The following is a 19,786-nucleotide window of genomic DNA, read 5'->3' on the forward strand; positions in this document are numbered from 1 at the left end:
TTATAATTGCATTGGTGATTTAAAAAAAAATCCAACCTTTTTTTTATTTACATTTAAACTTATCTAGTGTCTTAAGTCTTTCATCACTACAGAACTACTGACCTAATACACACATGCAAGATATATACTGTAGTGGTGGGTAGTCTAGATGTCGTAGCCTAGTGGTTAAGGTGTTGGTCTAGCAATCGGAAGGTTGTGAGTTCGATTCCTACGTCCACCAAGCTGCCACCGTTGGGCCCCTGTGCAAGGCCCTTAACGCTCAGCTTTATGAAAATGAGATAAAAATGTAAGTCGCTCTGGATAAGGGCGTTTGCTAAATGCTGTAAATGTAAATATATGAGGGCCACATTTTATACTTGTATATATTATACATCATTTATACGCTCGTAACATTTACTGACTGAGCTTTAAACTTGCACACGGCCATGGGCTGAAAAAACAACAGCTAATACACGCAGCCAAGTTTTGCTTTCCCAGAGTTTCGCTTTGAAACCGTTTCAATATCAGTCTTGGCAACAATGATTCATAGCAATTATAATTTGAACTGTAATGTATTCTAGTGAAAGCAATATGTGCTAATTCTCTGGCCAAATGCATTACTTTAAACCCAACTCTTTTAATCGCAACCAGATTCCCCGACCAACACATTATCTGTACTGTAGGTTATTATTTGAATCTTTTTTTTCTTGGAAGTCCATAAACTAAATTTATATTTAAAAAAAAAAAACACATCATATTTCCATTGTACTTTTTCTGTACAACATACTGAATGCTTAGACATCGTATTTATTTTTAGGTTTATTTTGTATCGTATGCTTCGAGATGGTCGGTTTTGGTCTATCGTACATTATTGTATATTCACCATGTGCAAAACTTAATGTTTATTTTATTTCAAAATACTAAGACAACACAAATTACAGAACCGTAATAAAATTTTAATATATTTTTTATGAAACAAGATGTAAACATAATGGTGAAGATTTCTGTATGGAAAATGAACCAATGCAGATCAACTGTGAACAAATACACCTGAGAACAGGACTCGTTGCCCATCAAGATTTGCATAATACAATAAATAAAAAATGATACCAGCAGTTAAAGGGTCAAGTCAGATTCCTGAATGCTGATTATTTGATTTTTTTTTAATCTTGTTTACACCTTTTGTCTTGTTTACACCGTTTTATCTTGTTTACACCGTTTTATCTTGTTTACACCTGGTCTTTTCATATGTCTTGTAGCTGGGACGTGAAACCCGATTGCTGCTGTATTAATATATAGATCAGCTCATGACATGCAATATTATTTTTCCTTGTAGTTAGTTATTTCAGTTATGTCAAGATACAAATGCACACACTACACTTGTATAGCATTTAGCTACAAAATGTCTGACAGGTTGGAGCAATCAGGCTTAAATCGATTTTATTGAGTCTTTGGTGCACTTCTTTGTAATGTAGATTAATGTCTATATAACGAGATATAACCCTGAAGCATGAAAAGATCAAGTGTAAATGTAGCCAAGCAGTAAAGGTTTACCACAAGAAAACTACCAGTATATAAAGAAAACATTAGAACAAGGCACATTAAAGTCCTCTGTGTTCGTCTGTAAACAAATAAATTAGTCTTCTGCAACAATTCCCTTAGAAACTCGTACTGGCCTTGGAGGTATTTGTGATGATGATGATGATGATGATGACGATGATGATGTTGTGACCTAGACCTGTGACCATTACATGCTAGACTAGTCAAGGTCTATAGGTTGTGCTGCTAATCGTTGGCTATAGAATAATTACAGTGAAGAGCTAAAATGTTTTAAGGAAATAAACATTATTAAATAAACACGATCACTGCTGAAAATCGAACATGATTCGCCAGAAAGATAGACGACGGAATGCCGTACATATTTTAAATCATTCTGTGATACTAGAATATAAAAATAAGTAGCACCATATTGACTAAGCAGTGGAATGACTGTCTATGGTCACTGAGCAAAGTGCTTGGATTTAATCTTTCATACCGAAATGATAACTAGACCTTTCTGAAATTTTAACACAGCTTTCACTTCTCATTAAAGGTGGGGTCTCTGTTGTTTGAGAAATGCGGGGACGACAAACAAAACAAAAACAAAACAAACGTGTAGCCGATGAGCAGAAAGGGGCGTGTCTTGTCAATATGGGCGGAGAGAGCGTTCAGTGCGCATGTGTGACATTAGCAGAAAGCGGTTTTAACATTGACATGGAGGATAAAAACAAAGAAAGAAAGCGAAGAAAGGCTTACGATAAGGTAAGAAGTAGGACGTGTTAATATAGGATCAGCTTTCCAGCACTGGAGAGAACTGAAGGAGCAGGAAGGCCTGCGATGGGACGCCGAGGCGCTTTTTTCCTTCTATGTATGTGTGGGCGGAGCTATCAATACAGGGGTGGGACCCATTTGGGTTAGGGGCGTGTTTGTTTTGGTGATTTCAAATGTCAACATTGGCTTTCAAACAACGGAGACCCCACCTTTAAGTGCATTAGAGTTTTGGTGTGATCCAGATAATTAATGTTAATTAATAAAGAAAATAGTTTATTAGCAATGTTTAGCAGAAATAAATGTAGTCCCTCATGGTGAGGTTCGTTTTAGCACTAAGGGGTTTTTATATGTTAAAAAATATAACTGCATTTCGTGTTCAATTTTTCTAAACTACTTTCTTTTCGCTAACAACAACAGCATCATTACACTGTCCTGTACATGTTGTCATGTGCGATTTGGTCAGCACCAGTGAATAAAATATTAAATATTAAGCATTAAAATGGTTAAATGAATACATAAGACATTCACTGTACAAAGATACACATACAATATACAATAATAATAATAATAATAATAATAATAATAATAATAATTTGTTGCTGGTTGATAAACATATTAAAACTCTTATGCACAAATATACATTTTGTGTTCTTTGAATACAAGTTGCACCACCACAAATTCTACTTCACAATAATATCATTGTAAATAAATATCACAATACTCCCAATAAAATAATCGGCGTTGTCAGACAACACAGGCCTGATCATTTAAAGCTTGTGTTTAGAACCTTTTGGAACAGATTGTGGCTCCATGTGTTTGTAATGATGTGATGCCCGTCGGGGAGCCACGTGTTTGTTTCTAATTAATCAGCACTACAGCCGCTTGGGTGGGCAGCAAACCCTGCTAGTGCTACATGCTAACGTTAAGCTTAAATGTTTAAATGTCTCCCTGAAGAACTTTTCAAGCTTTCTAAAAACACTTGACTGAGTTTCAGGAAAAAAAAAAGTCAGGAGTAAATTGTCCTTACAACTTAATCACAACAACAAATCACAGTTGTACTGAATTGTGGCTCAAAAGTGAAATAAACCCAGCTGAACATATGGCACTGGAGTTAATTTAGAAAGAAAAAAAAAAAGACATCAGTGAATTCAGTACATTTAGATGTGGTACAGTGGATAAGAGCACGTGGCAAAGAATGAGACAAAAGGAAGAGTGTAAAAGAAAAAAGAAATACTATCGTACCGGCTTCCATGGTCTCCTGTGCCAGGAAGCGCTGCCGGGGCACGGCTGCATGTTGCACCGCTCCACGTCGGGAGGTTTGTCGAGCATGTCACAGTTGTGCTCGTTCAGCCTCTGCCCGTTCGAACGCTGGCACACTACTAGCCGAGTCCGCTGCCCGCCGCCACAGGACAGACTGCACTGGGGAGGTGAAGTGAGACAGAACGTTTTTGGCACAATGTTGATGAAACACAGATTAATATCGGCAGTATGAGTAAAAACCCTTCCACATGTCCTCATGTTACAGCAGAGCACTTAATAACAACACAAATTATAATGAGATTAATATAAAGTTTATAGTGTTTACATATAGACAGGATTTTAGATTGAGTTGCTATTAACAAATCAAGCTGATTTTATAACATATAATAATAGTCATAATCCAAATAAAGAATTAAAAGAAGAAACTCTTAGCAATTCAGTGCTGGGGAATTTAACGAGTAAATATCGATTAAAGGTGGGGTCTCCGTTGTTTGAGAAACGCTTCAGAAAACTGCGTCGGGACGCCAAAGGAAACAAAAACAAAACAAACGTGTAGCCGATGAGCAGAAAGGGGCGTGTCTTGTCAATATGGGCGGAGAGAGTGTTCAGTGCGCATGTGTGACATTAGCAGAAAGCGGTTTTAACATTGACATGGAGGATAAAAACAAAGAAAGAAAGCGAAGAAAGGCTTACGATAAGGTAAGAAGTAGGACGTGTTAATATAGGATCAGCTTTCCAGCGCTGGAGAGAACTGAAGGAGCAGGAAGGCCTGCGATGGGACGCCGAGGCGCTTTTTTCCTTCTATGTATGTGTGGGCGGAGCTATCAATACAGGGGTGGGACCCATTTGGGTTAGGGGCGTGTTTGTTTTGGTGATTTCAAATATCAACATTGGCTTTCAAACAACAGAGACCCCACCTTTAAATGTTTGATCTTGTGTTGATAAACTCTGTGTTTTTTTTTCTTGTGTAGATACAAGTTTAAAACGGCTCCACTGTCAGGACTGCTCACCTCTCCCCAGATGCCGTAGTTCCATAGAGGACACGGTCCTGAGTCACAGCTCTTTGACTCACTAGGTTTGACTCTCTCATCACAGTAATTAGTGCTGCGACCTTCTGAGTCCTGACACACCACCACTCTCCTCTGGAAACCCCCATCACATGTACTGGAGCACTGTAATGGGGTAAATCGTGCCAAATGGATTGTTCATCAAAACGAGAAGCGCAGCCTGTCCTTCGCAAAATAATTAGCAAAACTACTGCTGCCAAGTATGTGTGTTAATACATGACAAATAAGAAGGGACATTACCGATCCCCAGGGCCCAGTCCTCCACTGGTGGTCTGTTGAGGGAACGTTCCAGCTACTGTGCCCTGGATGACTGCGAGGGTCAGGAGGAAAGTAGGGCTGGTTATTAGGCAAGAGCTGGTAGGCTGAGTGACACGGAGCTGGGGCACACTCCTGCTCTGAGCTGGGCTTCTCATCCAGGTGGCAAAAAGACTCATCCACCTGCTGGTTGTAGTTCATACACACCACCTGCCGTTTAGCGTGACCCACACCACATGACACAGAACACTGCAGAGGGGAAAGAAGAGGTGGAGTAGGTAAACTTTACAGAGTATCTGAACAGGAAAATTTAAATGATATGCAAATGAGTGAGTGAGTGAGTGAGTGAGTGAGTGAGTGAGTGAGTGATGAAGCGAGTGAGTGAGGGAGTGAGTGAGGGAGTGAGTGAGTGAGTGAGTGAGTGAGAGAGTGAGTGAGGGAGGGAGTAAGTGAGTGAGTGAGTGAGTGAGTGAGTGAGTGAGGGAGGGAGTAAGTGAGTGAGAGAGTGAATGAGAGAGTGAGTAAGTGATTGAGCAAGTGAGTGAGTGAGTAAGAGTGCGAGCAAGCGAGTGAGAGAGTGAATGAGTGAGTGAGTGAGGAAGTCAGTGAGTGAGTGAGTGAGTGAGTGAGTGAGTGAGGGAGTAAGTGAGTGAGTGAGTGAGTGAGTGAGTGAGTGAGTGAGGGAGGGAGTAAGTGAGTGAGTGAGTGAGTGAGTGAAGGAGCGAGTGAGTGAGGGAGGGAGTAAGTGAGTGAGTGAGTGAATGAGAGAGTGAGTGAGTGAGTGAGTGAATGAGAGAGTGAGTAAGGGATTGAGTGAGCGAGTGAGTGAGTGAGTGAGGGAGCGAGTGAGTGAGTGAGTGAGTGAGTGAGTGAGTGAGTGAGGGAGCGAGCGAGCGAGCGAGCGAGTGAGTGAGTGAGTGTGACTACACACAGGTGACCATTCTCCCTCTCTCCACTGGCCACAGGGGCTGAAGCACACTGAGGTTTCTGGGGGTCGAGGAAGATGGGCGCAGTAAATCTCATCAGCTATACGTCCATGAGAGTCTCTGCAACTGACATAACGTGCTCTCTCACCCTTACCACAGGAAACAGAGCACTGGACACACACACACACACACACACACACACACACACACACACACACACACAGAGTGCACTGGTTAACAGACATTTTGGGAAATGTTGAAAGTGAAGAACTTAATGACTGAAATGAGTTTTAGGTTAGAAGTAAAGCAGGTCTGCACTGAAATGAGGTGTGCAGAATAACTAAAGGCTGCTATTGACGCGTGTGTGTGTGTGTGTGTGTGTGTGTGTGTGTGTGTGTGTGTGTGTGTGTAAACACACCGCATTATCAGTAACAAGCATCTTTACTACATGGCACATGGCATAAATTGGTTAACTTTTTTCTGATGGACCACACAGTCTCTTTCTCATGCAAGCAGCTTAAACAGTTTAAATTCACACACAGAAACCCTTTACACTGTACCACAAAGTGTGTGTGTGTATGTGTGTGTGTGTATGTGTGTGTGTGCGCGTGCGCGTGCGTTACTCACTGTAGTCCAGGACCCGAATCTCCACTGGGTGTGTAAGTGCCCAGATGCTGCAGGTCGTGGAGTGCTGAGTGCTGATGATGTACGAGGACAAGCAGGCAAATCACATTCCTGCACACACACACACACACACACACACACACACACACACGAAACATCATGTGACACCACAGGGATACAGTTTGCTTCTTCCTCTGTGTCATTTGGTTTTGTGTACCTGGCTATCTTGTGGTCTTGATGCTGCATTACACTCTCGGTCATCCATGGTCTTGCCATAAACACCAGACACACACCTCACTGCTCGCATCTGGTATCCATGGCCACAGGTCACAGTACACTGTACACAGGTATGTAAAGACATATAGATATATACAGTATAGTGATCACAGTCAGTGATGTGTTCATGCTCCGCCTCTCATTACACTGCATTAAACATCAGAGACCAATCAATGACATCAATGTAATCAACTTACATACGTCTAAATAATATGAGTGTTTACTTTACACAATCCAGAGCTATCATTCGGATGATGTCATATGCTCATATTTACTCGCCTCGGGAAATATTGGCACCCTAGCGGTCCTCTAGCTTTCAAAAGTATTGGCACACTATCTGTCCACTCACCTCCAAAAAGCATCAGCCTTTGGGAATAATTGATTCGTCAAAGTTTGTTGTGACAAATCTATTTCATTAATATTCTACTAACACCTTAATTAAACCCTGAACTTACCCTAATTAAAATAAAACATCCTATAAATAAAAAAACACACACACACACACACACACAACCCACACCCTCCCCTAACAGACACAAACACACAGTCACACACACTCACACGCGCACACTCACACACACGCACACACATGCGTGCACACACACACACTCCACACCCTCCCCCAGCACACACACTCCACACCCCCAACACACACACACACACACACACACACATGCGTGCACACACACTCCACACCCTCCCCCAGCACACACACTCCACAACCTCCCCAGCACACACACACTCCACACCCCCCAACACACACACACGCACACACATACTCCACACCCTCCCCCAGCACACACACTCCACACCCTCCCCCAGCACACACACTCCACAACCTCCCCAGCACACACACACACTCCACACCCCTAACACACAAACACACACAACCCACACCCTCCCCTAACACACACACTCTCACACACACACTCACGCACAAGCACACACTCACACACCCTTCCCAGCACACCCACACTCTCCCCTAACACACACACGTATGCATGCACATACACAACCCACACCATCCCAGACACACACACAATCGCACACACAGTCACAACACACACACCCACTCTTTCTCTCTGACATGACCAATATCTGCCTCGACACAAGACGTGTTAAGTGTTTAAAAGTCACAGAGGAAGTTCTCGAGTATGTGTTTATCTGGTTAGCAAATTTATGATCACACAGACTGAGGTCTCATGCACACACCATACATCAGGCAAGCTTGGATTTTTTGTGAATATATCAATTATATCACTATTTAATTTTAACGCTAGCTTCTACACGACATGGCCAATCAGTTCACACTAAATTTAATAGTAGTGGCAACTGTTTCAACATGAGCTCAACAGATGTCTGTGAACAGCTACGGTCTTTCTTATAGCCGTGTCCAACCAGACAGCAGGGATAACCAGGGATGGCTGTGGAATTCGAAGGGAATCTGGGAATCTGATCTCTTGATAAAGAAGCCGTTCGAAAGCTCAGATAACAAAGAAGCTTGTAAGAAGAATTCTGAAATAGACTCCAATGAAAGCGTTAGCGTAGGCATGCTAAGGGTTACGGCTTGACTAGCGTACGTGCGTGTGGTCCGACAAAGTGTCACAGATGAATATATTCATGTGGATAGTTTGACAAATGGAGTGTGTGAAGTGACATGTGTGTGTATCTGAAAGAATACATCTGATGGTGCAGTGAGTTATGGGCTGCTCTGTCTAGACCTTCATTTCCTCTGATCCAGTCTCACTTCATATCACACACACACACACACACACTCACACACACATGCATACATTTACATTTCTGGCATTTAGCAGACAACTTTATCCAGAGTGATCGGAGGGTTAAGGGCCCTGCTCAGGGGCCCAGCTTGATGGACCTGGGATTCAAACTCATGACCCTCCGATAAGTAATAACTAACACCTTAACTACTAGGCTACCACACACACGTACACACACACACACTCACTCACTCTGTATTTGTTCTATGTAACACCCTGGTACTGGAGAAACGTTGTCTCATGTCTCACAGCTGTATATGGTTGAGATAACAATAAAAGCTTCTGCAATTGACTTGACACACTCACACACACTCACACACACACTCACAATTACACACTCACAATTACACACGCACAATTACACACGCACAATTACACACGCAAACACACTCATAATTACACACGCACACACACACTCACAATTACACACGCACAATTACACACGCACACACACACTCACAATTACACACGCACAATTACACACGCACAATTACACACGCACAATTACACACGCACACACACACTCACAATTACACACTCAATTACACACGCACACACACACATGCACACACACACTCACAATTACACACTCACAATTACACACACACAATTACACACGAACACACACACACTCACAATTACACACTCACAATTACACACGCACACACACTCACAATTACACACTCAATTACACACGCACACACACACACATACACACATGCACACACACACTCACAATTACACACACACATATGCACACACACACTCACATGCGCACACACACACTCACATGCGCACACACACACTCACATGCGCACACACACACTCACATGCGCACACACACACTCACATGCGCACACACACACTCACATGCGCACACACACACTCACACTCACATGCACATATACACACACACACACACACACACACACTCACTCACCGTACTCCAGGCCCCGACCTGCCAGGCAGCACACTCTGAATGCACACAGCTGCCTATGGCTCGGGGTTTGGTATCGGTATCACAAAGCTCATCACTGAGCCGCTCCTCTGCCAAAACACAGAACACCTGTCTGCGCTTCACTCCCTTCCCACACGTCACCGTGCACTACACACACATCAGAGTAGAAACAATTCGTATAGTTTAAGTGTTTATTAAGCATGCAACATTATTTACGTTGTAAATACAACAGGGGTTAAAATGCACAACACCGATATTGTTTTTCACAATGTGGACAAAATGCCCCAAAATATTCATTATCCAGCTGCAAGGAGAACCAAAAAGCTATGCAATCACTGCAAACAATATCACTGTGCAGAAAAAAAACTAGCAGAGTGAATTGTTTATCAGACACTAAAATCAGAAAGAGTTTAATTATCCATATGTTTGTTAAGTTTACTGAGTGGAGATGTCTATTTGTCATTTATGTACAGTAATTAAGGCTATATAAAACTTTAGGGATTTTGTGGCATGGAAAAGTCTTTTTTTGCCCAAAGGACTGACAGCTTTGTGGTTTCTTGGTAGCATGGCAATTAAAAAAAAAAATAATTAATTAATTAATATTATTAATAATAATTGCTAATAATTATTGCTATAAATATTATTTAATAAAGTTAATTGACAAAACGTATGATGTTCTTTAATTAACACAAAAATGCTGTATCAGCGTTCCTCGTCATGGTTTATTTTTTGCATATCACTACACAATGACAGTGTGTGTGTAAAGTCTACCTCTGTCCACTCGCTGATGGACCAGTCAGGACATGGCGTGTCATTACAGGGCTCAGCGACGGCCCTCTGGTACTCGCTACACTCTCGCTCTGCCAGTCTGCGGCCGAGGTTATTCATGCAGTAGGACTCCCGTGTGCGAGTGCCTCGGCCACAGCTCTTAGAACACTGCGAGCACAATTTCACATTGGGTTCTTCATAACTGAAAACTACAGCCTTGGCAATTTTCCAAAAAAACCTTTTTGAGCTGATGGAAGCATGTGCATGGACTTGAGGAACCCTAATCATATTGCATCGTCCAAGATCAGAAGCTTTCTGTTGCACAGGTGAAGGGGCTTTTTACACCTGGTCTCTTCATGCGTTTTCTGTGATCCGATAGCTATCCGACGGTAAAAAGACCAGGTCTAAATGCCCTCCGAAACGTTTTCGAGACGGATATAAATCCGATGGTACAAACCCCTTCAGGAGGTGGTCTGGGACGCATTTCAGATGAAACTGGACAGGTGTAAATGAATGAGGATGTTCAAGCCACATACGTCAGCGCTATACTCCTCCCAAACGGAAGTACGTCACTCGCAGGTGACTCACGAGTCGTGCATCGCGCCAGAAACAAATATGTTATACCCACCAGCGCTGGCTCCGATCTTTCACCCAGGTGTCTCTTTGGGTCATAAAATGCGCTGCTGCCGCCGGCGAAAGTGCAGCAAACAGTAAATGCTGTTTTTTGTAGCAACCGCACACACCAAAGCGTGTTCCATTTCAATTACCCCGGAAATGAGGTCAAATATATTAGCATTTTGGGCGGGAGTAGAAAGATCGGATCGATATCCGATTCACCGAGACGCGTTTATGTGGCCTAATGTAAATGGAACAGTTTTAACAAATCAGATAGCGATCGGATCAGAGAAAACACATGAAGTGACCGGGTGTAAAAAGACCCGAAGAGTCTGAGGTTGAGATTACGGTATCAGTAACTGTAACCTATACCTACTGTAAGTAGTTGTCACAAGAACATAAGACATAAATCTAAACAGAAGATAAAACCTGAGGCCTACCTGAGACCAGGCGCTGTACTGCCAGCTCTTCAGCATACAGTCTCCGTGGCAGAGTTCACGGCTATGAGGTTTATTCAGATCTGCACACGCTCGAGATTCCACTCTCGCACTTTCTCTCTTCACTCGGCTGTAGCGCATGCACATCACTTCTAGCGTATGATACCCAGGCCCACATTTAGTGGAGCACTCACTCTTACCCGCCACGTGCCACCTAGACATAAAGGTGAGAAGTTTTAGACAGAGAAAAGGAGCTGGAGGACAAGTAACAGTCATATTTTTTGAATTACTGATTACATGAATAAACATGTTCTTTAACCTAATATCTATCTGCTGCCTTTGTATAATGTATGCAAATTTACCACAGGGAATTAATTACCATTAAAGGTGGGGTCTCCGTTGTATGAGAAATGCTTCATAAAACCGCGTCGGGCCGCCAAACAAAGCAAAAACAAAGCTAACGTGTAGCCAATGAGCAGAAAGGGGCGTGTCTTGTCAATATGGGCGGAGAGAGTGTTCAGTGCGCATGTGTGACATTAGCAGAAAGCGGTTTTAACATTGACATGGAGGATAAAAACAAAGAAAGAAAGAGAAGAAAGACTTACGATAAGGTAAGAAGTAGGACGTGTTAATATAGGATCAGCTTTCCAGCGCTGGAGAGAACTGAAGGAGCAGGAAGGCCTGCGATGGGACGCCGAGGCGCTTTTTTCCTTCTCGATAGGTGAGTAACGTTGGTTTTGTTTTGTTACACAGAACTAATATATGTCTTTGTCCTTTACATGATTATGCTTGTGTGTCATTTTTGCTTGTTTGTTTATCTGCAATCGTATTGTTCTTCCCTTCAGCTATGATAAAGACACATTTCTTTCCAGTAGTCGCCTGGGTTACGTATGTATGTGTGGGCGGAGCTATCGATACAGGGGTGGGACCCGTTTGGGTTAGGGGCGTGTTTGTTTTGGTGATTTCAAATGTCAACATTGGCTTTCAAACAACGGAGACCCCACCTTTAAGGACAAAAAAAAAATCAAACATACCTGTTTATGTGACTATATTATGCAAAATATGTATTTTTGTAGTAAATGTGTTAGATGTAAATGATGCTTTCAATCTGTCCTTTTAGGTGGATCTGCTTTTTTAGAGGAAAGTGTTTGAAGTTTTAAGAGAAAGCATGAGCAACCAGACAGCCATAGAGTTATACACAAACAGTAAGAGGTTAATACTGAAGTGCAATTAGACCTCAATCATTACAGTATTATGCACCAGCTGGACACAAATAAAGAGTGGGGGCCGAGATGGGATTGAAAAAACAAGGACTATTAAAAAACCCTAACTACTGAAACTAAATATTAAATTCAATTCAATTCAATTCTAGTTTATTTGTAAAGCGCTTTTCACAAGTGACGTCGTCTCAAAACAGCTTTACAGAACATTAACATAGAACAAAAGGTTAATATAAAGAATAATATAATACAAAAATTCAAGATTAATATTATATATATTTAAATGTGTTTGTATTTATCCCCAATGAGCAAGTCTGAGGTGACTCAGGTGACTGTGGGGAGGAAAAACTCCCTTAGATGGTAAAGGAAGGAACCTTGAGAGGAACCAGACTCAAAGTGGAACCTCATCCTCATATGGGTGACACTGGGGGTGTGATTATAAATATACAGTCTGATAAATGTTGTATAGATGCAGAAGACCACATGGAGTTCACATCTCCTCTTTAGTATCGCAGAGTCTAACTGGAGCTGGTAGATCTGTAGATGCCTCAGGACTCACAAATTCAGCCTCATCTCAGCGGAGGTCCGTATTATTAACTATAAGAACTCTATTATTAACTCAAGTATTAACTCTAAGAACTTTATTCATTTATTATTATACATCTGTGGTATATAGTTACATACATATTTTGAATGATTAACATCATTTTTGTCCTTGCTAATCATCAAAACACTACAGACTGCAAGTGATTTGTGATTAAGATGAAAATTTGCTGTATCCCTCAAGAATTTGGAGGCTTGGGACAGAATATAAAACCAGATATGAGTGTGTGCATCTTTGTGTTTGTGATTTTGTGTGTGAACGTATACCTAAGTTCACAGTCTATATTACAAGACTCCATAACTCCTCTCGGTCGAGGAAGATGCTCACACCTCTGATCTGACACCATCAGGCGATCACTTTTACGTACACACACTGGTTTTCTCCGGCGTTCTCCTAGTACAGGACACACACACACACACACACACAATTATGAGGATGTCAAGTGTATGGATGTTGGAAGGTACTGTAGAAGGCTTGCAGTCTAATGAAGAGTTTTTCAGTAGTGAGAGATCCAAATGCTTACTAGTAAAAAGGTTACTGTTGAACCTCACCTTGGCACATGCGACTACACTCCTGCCAGGGGCCCGAGGGGTCCCAAACAAACTGCTCTTGGTGTTCCTCTATAGGAATGTTAAAGGAATAGCGCACATCAGGGCTATAGAGGTTCCCCACACACAACACCTGGAAGGGAGATTAGAATAAAATCCAGATCACCTGAACTCATAAAGCCGCTGTATAAATCACGGAGAGCTTCAGACGTCTGGCTCGATTCTGTGCTCGCCGACGTCGAAGCTTTCATACTGACCTGTAGAATGAGCTCAACTTCCACGCGCTCAGTGCAGTTAATTCGTTCCTCTGTGGTGTTTGAGCCGCTGTACTCAATCAGAGTTCCTTTGAAGGAGATTTCCCTTTTAAACATTGACACGACAAAGTTCCCGTTCAGCAGGAAATTGGACTGGCTGTCGGAAAGCGCTGGGAAAATACACGAGCAATATAAAAAATTAGGAAACGTTTAAGATAACAAAAATAATCCTGACTTGATTTGCACTCGATATAATTACCTACAGTAGATATTAGTAGACTAATAGTAGATACAGGACATGCAGGACAGCGATCTTTTCATACACGATATGTTTGCTATTGTAAATATGCTGCTTACTGCTTGTGTGTGTTTTCTTCCTGCACATGTGTATAGCATGTGTAGCTCCACAGCGGTGTTTGTTTCATCACGCTTTACTCGGCTTCTTCTACAACGCGAGCGGTTTAAGCAAATGTTGCTCTCTTCTTAACACATTCATTTACTTTCACTCCTTATAATGGTCTTCCATCAACCACTTCCCTTCCATCTGTCTTTAATTACACCTCTCTGCCCCTCATTTATCTTTCTCCGTCTGTCTCTGACACTCCGTTTGCTTTCCCTTCACCCCTGCGTTCCCTGAAATTTCTAAGACGTCGTGAAGGCCGTTTCTCAGAGGAAACGCTCCGGACGTATAATAAATACAGACGTTCTGATTATTATATATTAGCTAAAGATTTTAAATAATAAATAAAACAAAACAAAGACCAGAGTTCAGTAAGTTATGAACACATGGGAACATGCTGTAATCGAACGTATAGTTACGAATAGCCGATACAGAAGGGAGTAGAACATACTGGGGCATGGTGTTATAGAAAAATAATCAACAACAGGATAATGTGATTATCCTGGCTGAGGTTTTATTTCTCTTACAGTATATGATATGATAATGTATTAATATTAATATTAATCCTGCAGCAGGAAATAATGTCAGAGCCATGCTTTGTCAAAAGGGTATTTTAAGCAACAACTTCTGATCAGAATTGGAGAATTCAGCAGGACTGTAGAATAACTTCTTTTTGTTAGCTTTAGTTATGATTTATTAAGTTCAAGGTTTGTTCATGTTAAAGTTAGTAAAACCTCAATATTCTGTAAAACCTTACAAATGTAGTGCGAATTAAACATTTGGGATGAAATCGTTGTATAAAAAGGTCAACATACCGAGGTAGTTATCATCTTCTGGAGTCCCTGAGTAGCTGACTTGTCTTATATCGATGTTGGTTGCAAAGGCTGGGATTCGGACCACAACATTATAACCTTTGAGATGGGAAGAAAAAAGAAAAGTGAAAATTCTATATATTTCTATACACTCAGAAGGGCAGTGATGGTTATTTTTTCATTTTTCATGACACTTTGAGTTAATAGCTTCAGTACGTGTTATGGCCTAGTTCTGTTAAATCAAACGCACGCTTTAGGCTTGAAATGTCACACATGGAAATGTAAACACAGGAAGGAAAGAGAAGAATAAAAAACAAAGAAATAAAAAGATTTGCCCTCCCACACAACTTCATCACCCTCCTGAAGGCCCACCCACAAACACAAAGACAGGAGGGAAAACGAAAAGAAGTAATTACGGCTTAGAACTTAGGGGTATCCTGTAATTTCCTACAAGTGTTCCAGAGTAGTACTGAGAAGAGAAGAGAAGAGAAGAGAAGAGAAGAGAAGAGAAGAGAAGAGAAGAGAAGAGAAGAGAAGAGAAGAGAAGAAGAGTAGAGAAGAGAAGAAAAGAAAAAAGAAGAAAAGAGAAGATAAAAAAGAGAAGAGAAGAGAAGAGTAGAGAAGAGAAGAGAAAAGAATAGAAAAGAAGAGAAGAGAAGAAAAGAGAAGAGAAGAGAGAAGAAAAAAGAGAAGAGAAGAGTAGAGAAGAGAAAAGAAGAAAAGAGAAGAGAAGAGAAGAGAAGAGAAGAGAAGAGAAGAGAAGAGAAGAAAAGAGAAGAGAAAAGAAGAGAAAAGAAGAAAAGAAAAGAAGAGAAGAGAAAAAAGAGAAGAGAAGAGAGGAGAAGAAAAGACAAGAGAGAAGAAAAAAGAGAAGAGAAGAGTAGAGAAGAGAAAAGAAGAAAAGAAAAGAAAAGAAAAGAAAAGAAGAGAAGAGAAGAGAAGAGAAGAGAAGAGAAGAGAAGAGAAGAAAAATAGAGAAGAGAAGAGAAGAGAAGAGAAGAGAAGAGAAGAGAAGAGAAGAGAAGAGAAGAGAAGAAAAATAGAGCGTGCAGGAGAGATTATGTTTCTGGACAGTTAGGTCCATAGATGGCAGCACTGATATAGGATTTGTCTCTTCTGCTTTATTACCCTTTATAACCCCTTAACATTCCTACCTTATTTTTGTGTCCTTGATATTAAAGCATATTATTCCATAACTACTACAAATTAAATCACGAACAAAACGCTCGAGAGTTACGAGAGTTATTCGAAAAAGAAATATCAGTTTAAAGGGTTAAAATGTATTGCCACAAATCTGTTCTCCGAGGCATCGGTGTTAAACCACAACTGAGCAAACACGCTGACTTGAGATCAGAGCCAGTGGTCTCTTTATCAGACTGTTCACACGAGAGAAACAGACCCCAGAACCCTGAGCCCAGAATACAAACATGGTACTGCAGCAGAAAGGGAACACACTCCTACTTAAAGCTCGGGGATTCCTGTGGTCTAACCTCAGATTGAAACCAAAGAGCCTCAGCTCAAGTCCAAACAATAGGAGTGTATGGGAGGCCTTGACCACAGCAATTAACATGAGTAAATAAAATTAAGCACCAAAGTCCACAGTGGGTAACTCCCTGGGATCTTTCATCTGCCAGGTTACTAGAGGACTTCTCGTTCCCTGGATATATACAGTACAGTACTGATTGTATATACAGTATAGATTCATAGAGAGTTCATGAATAACAGCTGACATAAACTAGGACAAGTGGAAACTTGTAATTACAGTATGTTCTACACACCTGTACTATAATCCTGATTTTTTCTGGTATTACTGATACTCATTACGGGGGTCACGGTGGCTTAGTGGTTAGCACGTTGGCCTCACAACCTCCAGGGTTGGGGGTTCGATTCCCGCCTCTGCCTTGTGTGTGTGGAGTTTGCATGTTCTCCCCGTGCCTCGGGGGTTTCCTCCGGGTACTCCGGTTTCCTCCCCCGGTCCAAAGACATGCATGGTAGGTTGATTGGCATCTCTGGAAAATTGTCTGTAGTGTGTGAGTGTGTGAGTGAATGAGAGTGTGTGTGTGTGTGTGCCCTGTGATGGGTTGGCACTCTGTCCAGGATGTATCCTGCCTTGATGCCCGATGACGCCTGAGATAGGCACAGGCTCCCCGTGACCCGAGGTAGTTCGGATAAGCGGTAGAAGATGAGTGAGAGAGTGAGTGAGTGAGAGTGAGTGAGTGAGTGATACTTATTACAGGTAACAACATCGAACACTCATAAAAAGCTAATACACAATGTACAAACGCTTGTGTCGGCACTTTAGGATTTATATTTTGTAAAAGAAAAGCACATTGCTAGCAAATTCTTGTCCATGTCTTGTCCAATTCTTGCTCTTGTCCAAGAGACACAACACACAACAAACTTCAGGCTTCAGATAAAGCTTATAAAGGGCTGAGATCTCTCATCATTTTAGAAATTCGAGAACATTGGCGATGTACATGGAGGCAATAATATACAATAATAATACAACATATAGTAATGTTTAATTTGAGAAGGAACCCACATACAAATGATTCCGAATACAAGGACAAACATGAAAGTAAGTCTCAACCTTGCTTCAGAGAATAATCTCAGCAGGGGAAGATATTTAATTAAAGGTGGGGATGTGGTAGCTCAGTGTTTAAGGTGTTGGGCTACTGAACCCCAGGTCTACCAAGCTGAAGCTGCCACTGCTGGGCCCCTGAGCAAGGCCCTTAACCCTCAGTTGCTCAGTTGTAAGTCACTCTGGATAAGGGTGTCTGCTAACTGTCGTAAATGTAAATGTAAATGTCTCCGATGTTTGAGAAATGCGCAATGAGCAGAAGAGGGCGGAGAGAGTGTTCAGTGCGCATGTGTGACATTAGCAGAAAGCGGTTTTAACATTGACATGGAGGATAAAAACAAAGAAAGAAAGAGAATAAAGGCTTACGATAAGGTAAGAAGTAGGACGTGTTAATATAGGATCAGCTTTCCAGCGCTGGAGAGAACTGAAGGAGCAGGAAGTTGGTCACATATTCACAGATTGGAGTTTCCTGAGTCAATAACTCCTGAGCTAAACGCTGTTACTACACAAATAACACCTCTTTTCTATCGTAGTAATGTAGAGACGCAGCTACAACCGTGTTTTGTGTAGTAACAGCGTTTAGCTCAGGAGTTATTGACTCAGGAAACTCCAATCTGTGAATATGTGACCAACTTTACTTAAGACGCCGAGGTGCTTTTTTCCTTCTCGATAGGTGAGTAACGTTGGTTTTGCTTTGTTACACAGAACTAATATATGTCTTTGTCCTTTACATGATTATGCTTGTGTGTCATTTTTGCTTGTTTGTTTATCTACAATCGTATTGTTCTTCCCTTCAGCTATGATAAAGACACGTTTCTTTCCATTAGTTGCCTGGGTTACGTATGTACGTGTGGGTGGAGCTATCGATACAGGGGTGGGACCCATTTGGGTTAGGGGCGTGTTTGTTTTGGTGATTTCAAATGTCAACATTGGCTTTCAAACAACAGAGATCCCACCTTTAACTGTATTTATTTACCTACTTACTTTTAAATACTATATTTGTAATCATAATCATCAATCCTGTGCTCATGCATATTAGTTTTAAAGGCAACTCTGTTCTAGCTTCTGTTCCTATTTACAGAAGTAATAAGGAACCTTTACTTCTCCAGTGAAATCTTACCGTATTGTGCATTGTTGAAGGTCCCGGCGACGGTCCTACAGGAAGAGTTGTCCCCTCCGCACACTCCACACTTATCATTTCTGGCTTTGGAGTTCAAAACATGATCACAACCCGCTTGCTGGAAAAGTAGAAAACATACATATGGCTAATAAAGCATGAAAGAGAGAAACATGCAACTCCATGCATCATATGTACCGAGTGTATGTACTGTACCGTACCCTGCAAAGGCCTTGAACGCAGATGTCGTAAGTGTCAGGACCACAAGGAGTTCCATCAACTACTCGATCTTGCAGCTGGTAGTATGACATAGTCCCAGCAACACGACAGAACAGCTTACATCGATCCTTCATGAGGACTACAAGGAGGAACCGTGGATATATGCGATCGTAAGCATACGCGGTTCAACAATCAAAAGCATACATAAGTTAATAAAACATTTATAAGACTTAATTTACGTTTGACATTATATCATTACATCCGCTGAGACCTCGTTCAATGTGAAAGTTATATAAAAATTCATATCGCAGATTTCTATTAATTAATAAAAATGACAATCTGACAAAAAGCAAAGTTGTGTGATTCAAAGGAATCCAGCAGAATACTATATAGAGAGGTGAATATTATAAGTTTTTATTAAAAAAAGAGTTTTCCGACAGTTTTCTGCCTGTCGAAGCCTGTTAGCTTAAAGTGTTTATTGTATCTAGTCGAAATAGTCCAGCTTGATCTCGCTCAGCTACGAGAGGGCTGTGAAAGTTTGCAGGACAGACAAAGATCTACACAACAAAGGCATTCAGTAGTATATAAAGAATCGTGTGTGTAAGCATTTCAAATACGTTGATATGAACAACGTAAACATATGCTACGGTTTACAGCTATTAAAAACGTGCAGTGCGGATGGAAAGCCACCTGAAGCTTTAGCCCTAAGGCCAAGAACAAATAACAGAGTCACTGTGAAAGGAGCATGGGTGTGTGACTTTGTTTTACTCTACTC

At 41.3% G+C, this 19,786-nt stretch overlaps 1 protein-coding gene across 1 annotated transcript in view; it reads right to left on the reverse strand.

The window, feature by feature from the left end:
* Positions 1-19,786, reverse strand: part of LOC132856907 (A disintegrin and metalloproteinase with thrombospondin motifs 20-like) — a 98,609-nt gene that overhangs the window by 22,963 nt on the left and 55,860 nt on the right. The window contains exons 14-28 of the mRNA XM_060886782.1: positions 19,014-19,150; positions 18,796-18,913; positions 15,098-15,193; positions 13,886-14,052; positions 13,632-13,761; positions 13,347-13,473; positions 11,260-11,470; positions 10,208-10,372; positions 9,419-9,583; positions 6,639-6,758; positions 6,425-6,532; positions 5,803-5,967; positions 4,857-5,120; positions 4,560-4,721; positions 3,532-3,708 (exon numbers count right to left, since the gene is read on the reverse strand). Coding sequence (XP_060742765.1) covers positions 3,532-3,708; positions 4,560-4,721; positions 4,857-5,120; positions 5,803-5,967; positions 6,425-6,532; positions 6,639-6,758; positions 9,419-9,583; positions 10,208-10,372; positions 11,260-11,470; positions 13,347-13,473; positions 13,632-13,761; positions 13,886-14,052; positions 15,098-15,193; positions 18,796-18,913; positions 19,014-19,150 — 2,312 coding nt within the window. The remainder of the gene's footprint in view (positions 1-3,531; positions 3,709-4,559; positions 4,722-4,856; positions 5,121-5,802; positions 5,968-6,424; positions 6,533-6,638; positions 6,759-9,418; positions 9,584-10,207; positions 10,373-11,259; positions 11,471-13,346; positions 13,474-13,631; positions 13,762-13,885; positions 14,053-15,097; positions 15,194-18,795; positions 18,914-19,013; positions 19,151-19,786) is intronic.

The sequence above is a fragment of the Tachysurus vachellii genome, chromosome 14 (assembly GCF_030014155.1).
Source record: "Tachysurus vachellii isolate PV-2020 chromosome 14, HZAU_Pvac_v1, whole genome shotgun sequence".
In the NCBI taxonomy this organism is placed as follows: Eukaryota; Metazoa; Chordata; class Actinopteri; order Siluriformes; family Bagridae; genus Tachysurus; species Tachysurus vachellii.